Raw genomic sequence first — 11,722 nt, 5'->3', positions numbered from 1 at the left:
GCTGCTCCAGGAGCCGCCATTTTGTGTGGGGCCAAGCGGGCAAGGGATCAGAGCAGCCACGGACGCCTGACAGAGCCGCAGAGATAGAGGTGTGCACATTCTTTTTTTTCTTTTTTTCTTTTGGTATCTTTTCGTTGGTCCCTTGCTGTCCTCTGCTTTTTTGAACTTTGCTGTTACTGCTGGTATGAGATATCTCCTTGTTGTCTTGATTTGCATCTCTATAATGGAGCTAATGACTGTGAACATTTCTTCACATGTTTATTTGCTGGCAGAATGTCTTTCTTAGTGAAGTGTCTATTCATGTGCTGTGCTCATTTTTTAATTGGGTTATTGGTCTTTTTTCTTGTAGATGAGTTGTGATTTCCTATAAATTTTAGGGATTAGTTCCTTGTCTGATGTGTCATTGCAAAAGATTTTTTCCCTGTCTGTGGGCTCCCCTTTTACACTTTTGGTGAATTCTTTTCATATACATATATTTCTAATTTTTAGTATGTCCAGTTATATAATTTGTTCTCTCTTGTTTGTGTGGTTTTGTTTTTTTTGTTGCCATATTTGATCATCTAAGGAGCTCTGGTAGCATAGTGGTTACGAATCGGGCTGTGAGCCGCAAGGTCAGCAGTTCGAAACTACCAGCTGTTCCACAGGAGAAAGATGAGGCTTTCTGCTCCCGTAAAGATTTACAGCCTCGGAAACTCTGTACAGGGTCACTATGAGTTGAAAGCGACTAGATGGCACTTAACAACACACATGCTATGGATAACACTGCAAATAATGGATATTCCAGAGCACTTGATTGTGCTCATTATGAATCTGTACACAGACTATGAGTCAGTCATTCAAACAGAATAGGGGGACACTGAATGGTTTAAAATCAGGGAAGATGTACATCAGGGTTGTAGTCTTTCACCCTCCTTATTCACTTTGTATGCTGAGCAAATAATCTGGGAAGATGGATTGTATGAAGACAAGGGCATCAGGATTGGAGGAAGACTCATAACAACTTGCGATATGCAGATGATACAACCTTGCTTGTTGAAGGTGAAGAGGACTTAAAGTACTTACTGATGGAAATCAAGTACCACAGCCTTCAGTATGGGTTTCACCTCAACAAAAAAAAGTCCTCACCACTGAACCAATACATAATATAGTAAATGGAGAAAACATCTAAGTTGTCAAATATTTCATTTTGCTTGGCTTTACCATCAACACATATGGAAGCAACAATACAGAAATCAAACGATGTATTTCATTAGCCAAATCTGCTGCAAAGGAAGTGTTCAAGAGCAAAGATGTCAGTTTGAGGACTAAGTTGTACCTGACTCAAGTCATTATATTTTCAATAGCCTCATATGCATGTGAAAGTTGGACAATGAGTAAGGAAGACCTTGGAAGAATTGATGCATTTGAGTTACGGTGTTGGATGGTGACTTTGTCTCTCATACTTTGGACATATTATCAGGAAGGATCAGTCCCTGGAGAAGGTTATCATGCTTGGTAAAGTAGAGGGGCAGCGATAAAGAGGAAGATTTCCAACGAGAGGGACTGAAATCATGGCAACAGTAATGGACTCAAGTGGAACCATGATTGTAAGGATGATGCAAGACCAGGCAGTGTTTTGTTCTGTTGTACAAACAGAGTCGCTGTGAGTTAGAACTGGTTCAATGGCATCTAACAATAAATAACAACACAAGAAAAAAAGTTATGGTCAACTTTTCCCTGATGGTAAATGGCTTCAGAAACTCGAGAAACTTTAATTTTAGAAGAGCAATTAGTTTTGGAGTAAATATGTCCATACATTTTCAAATTAAACTTCAAAACCATTGCTTACTATATGAGATACTCAGATTGATAAATTAATACTGTATCTCAGAGCGTGAGATTTTAGGTTCAATTTATTTTCTGTACCACAATGCTCTGCACCAAGGAGTCTTGGTGGCACAGTAGTTAAGTTCTTTACTGCTAACCAAAATACTGGGAGTTAGAATCCACCAGCTCCTTTGTGAGAAAAGATCTGGTAATCCCATAGGAAATGTTCTGGAGAAGTTCTACTCTGTTATATAGCGTTGCTGAATTGGTACCAACTCGATGACACATAACATGTTCTGCACACATGGGTTGTCTTGAGTCAGAATCAGAAAACAGGTAACATGTTAAGTTTTCCAAAGGTCTGGCACCACACAGATTACAGATTACAAACTCTATCCTGTTGGGAAATTTAATTTTCTATCAGTATAATGTTAGAGCATATAAGAGCAGAGTTACTCAATCACAACAGTAATAAATTGCCTATCACTAACTCAGCTTTTAAATATGCAATAGGGCACATTCAGAGAATTGCTAAGGTTCCATGAAATAGTAATACCTGAAACCTCTAACAAAACAGCATTTGAAAGTGTTTCTGTATCAGAGGAGGTAGTTTGCATGTTTCCCTGGCAACAAGTTTCACAATTTACAAGGTGACAGGTAGGTAAGGATACAATGACCTCAAAGAAGATGACCTCACCCTCCCCAAACTTCCTATGATTCAACAAAAGTTGTTGTAAAATGCTGGGCTGAGTGGGCCAAAGATGGATTTATGGCTATTCTTGGGGTTTTATGAAGTACTGGAGGTATTTGAAGGAGTTATGGTAGCGCAGTGGGTTAAGCATCAAGATAACGGAAAGGTCACTGTTTCAAATCCACTAGCTACTCTGTGGGAGAAAGAGGAGAGTCTGCTTTCATAAGGATGAACAGCCTATGAAGCAATTTTATAGGGTCACTATGTGTTGGAATTGCCTCGATGCTAGTGGGTTTTTATAGAGATTCTGGAAAACTCATTAAAACATGTCCAACCAGTTAATACAAGGAGTAACTTCCAAAGTTATGTTTCATGTAGAAAACATGTTTTCCAATGGTAAACAGTGCACACAGACCCTTCTTTGTCATTTTTTAGTCCCCAACATGCTGGTAGCACTGGAAGTTGGCGGAATAACATGGGCAGATGCAGGAGCCATGGGGTGATACTGTACTGGACTGCAAAGTCGGGCTGAATGGCAAAGTCAGCTGTTCAAAAGCACCAGCTGCTCCTCAGAAATCCTATACAGGGTTGCTATGATTTGAAACTGTGGCACTTAACAACAACAACAACATGCACAGAAGAATAGTTTCTCATTTAAAGAATGACTATTTTACAGCATGATTTAATAAGACTTTTGTTACAGAAAACAAGTAACCCTATAGAAATAGGACTGGAAAGTACAGTTAATTACAGAATTGGGCTTTTGGTCCAGAAAAAGACTCTGAGGAAGGGCTGAAAATATAAATTTATGTCCTTACTATTAGACAATTTCAGTAAGCAAATGCTCTAGTTAAGCTCTTGAAGCCAAACTGTTTGAAAAGTTTTATTTGGTAGCAGAAAACATCTTCAAGTGGATCTTTACAAAATAATTTGTGTAAGAGAGAAGAAATAAATTTATACATAAGATTTTGTTGCTGAAATTTGGGATAATAACAATCAATTTAGCTTACAAGAATTCACACAAAATCATGTATCTTATTTAATAAAGCAAGCAGAAGCTAGTTATTCCATGAGTAATCAGTTTGTTACAACCCATGTTAGAGACTACACTGAGTTTAAGGAGAAAGACAACTCTAAGGACTATAAGACAGACGAAGTGATTTCAAAGTGTAATAATATATAAACACATTTAGACTAAAAACAGTGATATCAACAAACAAGACTAATGATTTCGCATCATTTCACGTCCATGATGTGTACATATATACTTACATCATGGGTTTTCATCTCATAGTTGCCCATTATCAAAATTATACACAAATTTACATTTACATTATTGACAACAATTGTTACTATTGGACATATGAGGGGGCTTCAAAAAAACTGGAATTAAAAGATACTAGAATTTTTCCATTAAATTTCTGAATACCTCTCATATGTCTCTGTGTATCCATTTGATTTGGTCTCGTGTGCAGTCCCTATGACTGACCTGATTGTGTATCTGACAATGGAGGATAGTCTACTAGAATGAATCAAGTTAGGATAAGAAGGATCAGTCTTCTTTGTTTCTGAAAGTCTAAGACTGTATTCCTTTGAAATATGAATAACAATACTTTCAACAGGCCAAACTGAACAGGCACCAAATGGGTTTGGGAACATCCAGGAGTTATGACCAATGTCTGGTATAGTGTACAGGTATAAAGTGATTAGCATTTTAACAAAATATAAAAAACACTGTTTTCACTAACGGGAAAAAGCAGACATTGTCTCCCTAGTTAAAAAAAACAAACGCTGATTTTCAGTTTCTTGTTTAAACACATGAAGATTGTGATCCCCTAACTTCACTAATTAAGTAAGAATCCAGAAGAAATTGACTTATGACTTAAATATAACAAGTATAACAGTGTTTTTATATGAAATTTAGTCTATTAAATACAATGTTATATATGTACACACATATATATCCACATAGATATATATTCATAGTACCTTTATGGGATTCTTTAAAATGCTCATAGTAGCTTATATGATATTGATAAAAATAAAGATACAAGCTTATAGAGTGTAGAAAACAACACATCATTTACAGCTTACTTCTCTGATACCTTCTGTGAGTTAAAATAGCTTAAATTCTTCAAGTTTGAGTTTTGATTTCTGAAAGCAGAACTGTGCTTTGGTATTCAAATCTTGTAAAAGTTTATAGTTTTTTCTCAATGTAAGGTATAAAAGGCAGAGGATAAACATGTAGGTAAGGGAGAGGCAAAAAGAAATTTTTAATCTAAAGTTTTGTAACTATCATTTGATCAACTAGTGGTTTTCAACAGATGCCCTGCTGAATGAACCTAGCTTCTTGGAGGTTATTAGGTATGGTATTAAAAGGGTTTAATTCAAATTTTGCTTCTATAAGTGCTTCTTAAAAAAAACTTAAATACAATGTATATTTTAAATGCTTCACATATCCTCATTTTACCATACTGGAGAGACTACTATGTTTACAGTTCACGTCCAGGATGACTCGTTTTAATACAGACCCCGTATACAATTGCAGTAATCTTTCTGTAAAGAATCTCCCGAGATGTGTGCTTAAACCTGCTATGATTTGCACTAAGGCTTATATGTGCTAATCAGACTTTCCTTGATACTATGGAACCCAAACCAGGGACACAAGTAAATGGCTGGCCAGTTTCATGAACTATAACTCCAATGTCACATTTGTGTTATTCAGAAATCTTAATATTCTTAAGTAATGAATTAAGAGAAGTAAACATTATAAAAGTGTAACTCAAATGAATATATACTGATAAAATGGAGTTTTCAGGTTTTATGTGTCAGAGCTACACAGAAAATTTTATTTAAAGATTTTACTGCTAGAAGGAGTTTAGAAAATAATGCTGTATAAGAATTTGTCCTTTTTTCTTGGAAACAAGCTGCCTTTCTAAGATTAGCTTTTCAATTCCTGAATTATGTTCCATAAAGAGACCACTTCTACAAACTGGAGTGCTGCAGCTATTCATAAAAAAGTAACTTAAAAAAAAATTGAGGATTGCACTAAATATATTAGCAAGTGCTTTGGTCTCTCCCAATGTACAGCTTTAAACCATGATTTTTACTTTTGACTTACTCAGGTATTTATTATTGTTATTTTAAATTTCAAAATGCGTTCACACTCCAGATAACACAATTTAGTGTCCTCATACATCAAATACATTGCATTTTGATAAGTTAGGCACATTTGAATGACTTTAGATTTTGTGGTTTTATTATAAAACAGCTTACACACCAAACTCAAACAATCTTTTTTATTTAAAAGTCCATCTCAAAATTCACTTCTGAGTTTTAGTTTAAAAATAAGTGAGACATTTAAAAGCATCAAATGTTACTAGTCTACAATTCATTTTGTTATGAACATTTCTAGTGTGTAGAAAGGGGAAACACACCCATTACATTGATTAGGCACAGTACTATGGCCAATAGGCCAAGAAATCGGGGCACATTTGTGTACTCAGGCAACAGTTGGAGGTCAGAACGGAGGGAATCACGCTTCAGCTGTGTGTACTCTTATCTCTGCGTCCCCTCCAAAAACTTTTAGTAAGTCTTAAGTCAACATGTAAGAGATTGTATGCAACTTATTTTAAAAAACAAACGACTCTACCTGCTTTCTACATTACATTGCAAAGGTGAGACAGATGATATAAATTGTAGCCTCACTATGCATTATGGTCTTGATATCCATGCCACAGGACCATGCTATAGGTGAGACATGATGACAAGATTCGTCTGGTGATTTCACAAATCTGGTTGGAAAGGGTACATGACTATAAGAATTCACATTATTACAAAGCTCCAACAGTTTTTGAATTGGGGCAGTGAAAAGGAATCACAGTACAAAATCTTGAACTCTTACTGGAAAAGCAACAGGTGCTACACATGAAAATTACTTATATAAACATTTTTTTTAAATGCAGATATAAAATTTTAATTGCATAGGGATTTAAACATAAGGCCAAGAAGGATATCAAGCAAAGTTAAAAAAAAAAAAAAAATTCATCCAAAGGGCACTAAAGGTGTCAAAAGATAGAATTTTCATTCTTAGAGTAGTTAAGTCTGAATTACTGTCTAAATGAAAAATCACAGTATGTTGCTAGAACTAACAGTGAATGTCAACTGTTCCATTAATTCCAACTTGGAAACCAGTATTATTGCTGTTGCTGTCGCTGAATCAAGTCTGACTCACGGCAACCCTACAGTACAGAGTAGAACTGCCCCATAGGGTTTCCTAGGCTGTACTCTTTACAGAGGCAGACTGCCACATTTGTCTCCCACGGAGCGGGTTGGTGGGTTAGAACCACTGACCTTTCGGTTAGCAGCTGAGTGCTTACTTAACCTTTGCACCATCAGGGCTCCTCAAACTAATATTCCAAAAACACAACTAAAGTTCATTGCCTATACCTGATCAGTGTGTTAGCGCATCACCGCCTGGTACGTACCTGATTAGTTATATAATCTACCTTTTGTAAATAATGTAAAGTTTAACACATGTTCACAAGTATGAAAGTGCCTCGCCACTCGTTGTCAGTGATCTGCAGGCTTACTCAAGAATTTCGTTATTGAGTCTTCAAAGAGTACAAGATCCTACCCGGCAGAATCTTCACTCAATAAACCCCAAACACTGTAATTAACAAAACATAATACAATTCCACCATTAACTAAATGTACACAAACTAGAGATAGGTCCTGGCATTAGTATGCACATCATCCTCAGCATTTTGGAAGGCAATGAATGAGGAAACCAACTATATTCTCTGTCTTTTCAGCTAATGGTTACTACCTAAAGTTTCAGGCAGAACGGTAAATTGTGATCTACTTTTCGTTTTAACATTGTTAAAATGTAGTTTAAACAGCAACTTCCGTATCTAAAAGTAGCTTAATTAACTTAGTATTGTTATATAGAGTATTGTGAGGAAAAACAAGAACTCCCAAAGGAATTACATTAAGGTACATTTGGGAATACCCAAACCAATGTTTTAAATGAAAAAGTGCATAAATACAGTAAATACTACATGTGTGTTAACTGTGGAACAAGTGTTCGTCTGGGAACTACACAATACTATTTCGCACATTATTTACATGTGTTGAATTTCTCAGATACCACAAAGCACCATTTAGCGTCTAAATTACTTGATTATGTCTGAAAGGACCTTTGCCTTTATCTCGACTCATTTGAGGATCTCCTAGAGTAGAAGAGTCAAGTGATCTTCAGTTCAAATACTACTGTGACCATGGTTCTGCTCTCAAGACTTATGTTTACAATTCAGTACTCATTTGTTCAAAAATAGCATCGCGGCGTTTTCACTTCACACTCTTGGTGGGTGTTTCAGATTCTGTGGACTGTCTCCCATCAGTCCAGGCTTCTCGGGTGCTCTTTAGCGCCAGGGTCTTCTGTTGGTCAACCACAACATAATCCACCCTCTCATCTGCTACACTGCTGCCTGAGCCACTGCTCTTTTGCTAAAAAGGAAAGAAAAAAACAACAACATCCCACATATTAAAAGGAGTACTTTGAGGGAACTTCAGTCTTAAAACTCATTTATACATATACATTACAAACACTCTTTTGAAATTCCATTACCTCAAATTTAACAATATTGTCTATTTCTCTGAACTCTACATTATTTTTTCTCTATGAATTTACTATTATTTGCATATTAGAATTCAAACTAAGGCCCACTCCCCCATCTCAGATGAAATTCAGGCAAAATAGGGACAAATACAACGAGTCCATCCTAAGGTACACAGCTTGCTTCTCCTTCTAGCCTTTAGCGTAAAGTTTGACTTTTTTAAAGTTCTGAGAATATGTACTTATGTTCAGAGCTTAAAAATGTTTTTGAAACTAGACAGATGGGTCCTCTTCCTCCTAAAATACAACTAGATTCTAACTAACAAATATAAGAGGGGGCTTCAAAAAGTATGCAAATTGAAGCAAAATAAAATGGGATTCTCCAGCAACTTTCTGAAGCAGCCTTGTATTTATTACAGCATTGGTGGACTTACACTATAAGGAGCCATAGTGATTCACTGGTTAAAATGCTCAGCTAATAAGCAGAAGGTCAGCAGTTTGAATTCACCATTCATTCTCCTCAGAAGAAAGATGAGGCAGTTTGCTTCTGTAAAGATTCTGCCCTTGGAAACTACGGGGCAGTCCTACTCTGTTCTATGGGGCCACCAAGAGTTGGAATGGACTTGATGACGGTGAGCTTGGTTTTCTGGTTTGGATTCTGGTTAGGAAGTACGGGGACCAGGGAGAGCAATATGTTTCTAATTGGTAAAAGCCGAGTTGTCTTTCGGATAAATGTCCATCTCAGCAATGCAAATCAGGAGACTCCATCTAAGAACCCTGGATAGAAAGGTATGCTGAATCTGGGGCTATCCTGATAAGTGAAGGATGATTAAAGGGGACTGAGTACGTCCTAGGGTAGTAGTGCCTGCTGGTTCCTAAAGAAGCAAATGCAAATCATTTCTGGAGAAAACTGAAGCCACAGAAATTTCCATAGTTACACTCAGCAAAACAAATACATAGCAAAAGTTGATAAAACACATACAAGGAAAAAAGCCACTGAGCATGGGCATTAGTAGAAAGAAATTCAGAGCCCCCAAATTCAGATATTGAAATAATTGCTTGTTGTTAAGTGCTGTTGAATGGGTTCTAACTTATAGTGATCTGTATAGGGTTTCCAGGGAGCAGCTGGTAGGTTTGAACCATCAACCTCGTGGTTAGCAGTCCAGTGTTTAACCTACAGGACCACACCAGGACTCAACATCACACACACACACACACACACACACACACACACACACACACACACACACAGAGTTTGGAATTTGTTGAGACAGCATTTCAATGTTATTCACTAAAAAAAGTAGAACGCATATAACTATACTGTTGTTGTTAAGTACCGTGGAGTTGGTTCCAACTCACAGTGACCCTGCATAGGGTTGTAAATCTTTACAGGAGCAGAAAACCACATCTTTCTCCCGCAGAACCGCTGGTAGTTTCAAACTGCTGACCTTGGGGTTGGCAGCCCAACTCATAACCACTGTGCTACCAGTGCTCCTTAACTATACTATTGTTGTTGTTGAGTGCCAGTGAGTTGGTTCTGACCCATATCGACCTGGTACAGGGTTTCCGAGGCTGTAAATCTTTACGGGAGCAGAAAGCCCCATCTATACTATTAGGTTAGAAAAAATAAATTGATCAGTCTTTGATACTTGTGATCTATCAATAGCCTTAGTAGACTGTGAAATGTCAACTAAACACAACTAAGCTATGATATTTCAGATTTAAACTGTGAGTTTACTGTCTATAAAGAACAAGCTTTTACTTACCTTTCGTGGCGGTGTAGATTTCCCAGAATCTAAATCTAAATCTAGGTATTCCACTTGTTTGTCCCCTTTGGGTTTTATCATAGGACTGCTTCCTCCATCAAGGCTATTACTGCCAAAAAGATTCTAAAGTGCAATACAAAAAAAAAGAATCAAGTGTCAAACACTGAGATATTTGTCTGCTCAGAAAATTAAATAACCTTTTAGGACTTGGTGGGGGAGGAAATAAATAGATTTTTTTAAAAAAAACGGATAAAACTTTATTTAGAGCAAGCTACTAGTTTTAAATAGTCAAACGTGGCTCAAACTAAGGCTGGGATACTAAGCTACAGCTAGTTCTAATAGCACAAACCTGAACATTACTACTACTACATCTATACAAAATTACATTTTTCACTACAAGATTCAAACCTTAGGTTCCTTGTTAGACTTAAATAAAATCCTCTTATAGGTCATATAAAGGATTTCACACTAAAAGCACCTTATAGTCTGTAAAAGTTATGAACAATGTGTCTATTAGCAAAGCTTATTTTGTTTCAACCATCTAGAATTTTTACCAATTCATTTCCAGTTTTTTCTTACCCTGACCCTGTCTCTCTCCTAATAACCAAAAACCAAAGCCAAATCCCATTAACATCAAGTCATTTCTGACTCCTAACAGCCCTATTTCAGAGGTTGCAAATCTTTACAGGAGCAGACAACTCCATGTTTTTCCTGAGGAGTAACTGGTGGGTTTGAACTGCCAACCCTGCAATTAGCAGTCCAGTGCCACTCCCACAGAGTCACCAAGGCTCCAAGCAGAAAATGTATAATAGAGGGACTCTTCATATAAAAAAAGGAAGGAAGAAAGAGTATAGTAACAAACAAGTACAAACATGCTTGAGGTAGAAACTTAACAAATAAATAGGCTAATGGGAGCTTGAAGACCAATGCTAAATAAAAATGAAAGGGTGACATGAACTTAAGAACCTATACCTTCTACTTCAGTTGTAAGACAGCCTTCTAAATGTGCTCTGACCACTGACTCATTTCCATGCCTTACTCCTCCTTTTAGCTTCATCTAGAAATGTTCCAGATCTCTTATAGGTTTGTTGTTAAGTGATGTCGAGTTGGTTCCATCCCATAACAACCCTGTATAGGGTTTCCAAGGAGTGGCTGGTGAGCTTGAACCATTGACCTTGCAGTTCAAACTAACTTTGCAGCCCAGCACATTAACCCACAGCACCACACCAGGACTCCCCAATATTCTTAGGGATTCTCATCCTTGTTCCCCAGATCATGTGAATATCACTGTCCACAGATGACCTCAGAAACTTTCAAAAGAAAACCAGGACGAGATAATACAGTTGACAAATCAATTAAAAAATGCTGTAAATCTGGTTCTGTTGGTTCTTTTATCTATAACTCCGTTTCTTTTTTAAACAAGGTAAGCTGTGATTTAGGAAAAGGCATTGGCTAGAAAAAAATGTGAGTCCAGTCCCTTATTTTATATCAGGGTTGCTGACACTCGACATGAAACCCTTGATGAATTAGAAAAAGATGTTCCTTCTACTAGACCGACATAGCTCTGGAAGCATGATATGGCCTGGGCTTCATGGACTCACATTCTCTTAGGCAGCAAACCACCTATCAACTGCATGGTACAGCCCTATTTTGAGGAAGAGATTTAAAAAACCAAATTCATCAAGTGTTGCTATTAAAATATTTAAAAATACAATGAGAATATGCAGGACACACACACAAAAGTAAGCAGATAGATTGCTCAACCAGTTACAACGCCATCCAGCTCTATCTTTGATTTAATTTAAACTACATGAAAAAATTGCAATTGTCAAGAAAGTTTTT

General features: G+C 36.9%; 1 protein-coding gene across 2 annotated transcripts in view; it reads right to left on the bottom strand.

Annotated features, from left to right (window-relative positions):
* Nucleotides 1-7,846: 7,846 nt before the first annotated feature.
* Nucleotides 7,847-11,722, bottom strand: part of GAB1 (GRB2-associated binding protein 1) — a 160,138-nt gene continuing 156,262 nt past the window's right edge. For both annotated transcript variants that reach the window (XM_006872265.1, XM_006872266.1), the window contains 2 exons: nucleotides 9,881-10,003; nucleotides 7,847-8,005 (listed from right to left, as the gene is read on the bottom strand). In XM_006872265.1, the coding sequence (XP_006872327.1) occupies nucleotides 7,847-8,005; nucleotides 9,881-10,003 (282 nt within the window). The remainder of the gene's footprint in view (nucleotides 8,006-9,880; nucleotides 10,004-11,722) is intronic.

The sequence above is a fragment of the Chrysochloris asiatica genome, unplaced genomic scaffold (genome assembly GCF_000296735.1).
Source record: "Chrysochloris asiatica unplaced genomic scaffold, ChrAsi1.0 scaffold00190, whole genome shotgun sequence".
Classification (NCBI taxonomy): Eukaryota; Metazoa; Chordata; class Mammalia; order Afrosoricida; family Chrysochloridae; genus Chrysochloris; species Chrysochloris asiatica.
This window is presented reverse-complemented; position numbering and strand designations above follow the sequence as displayed.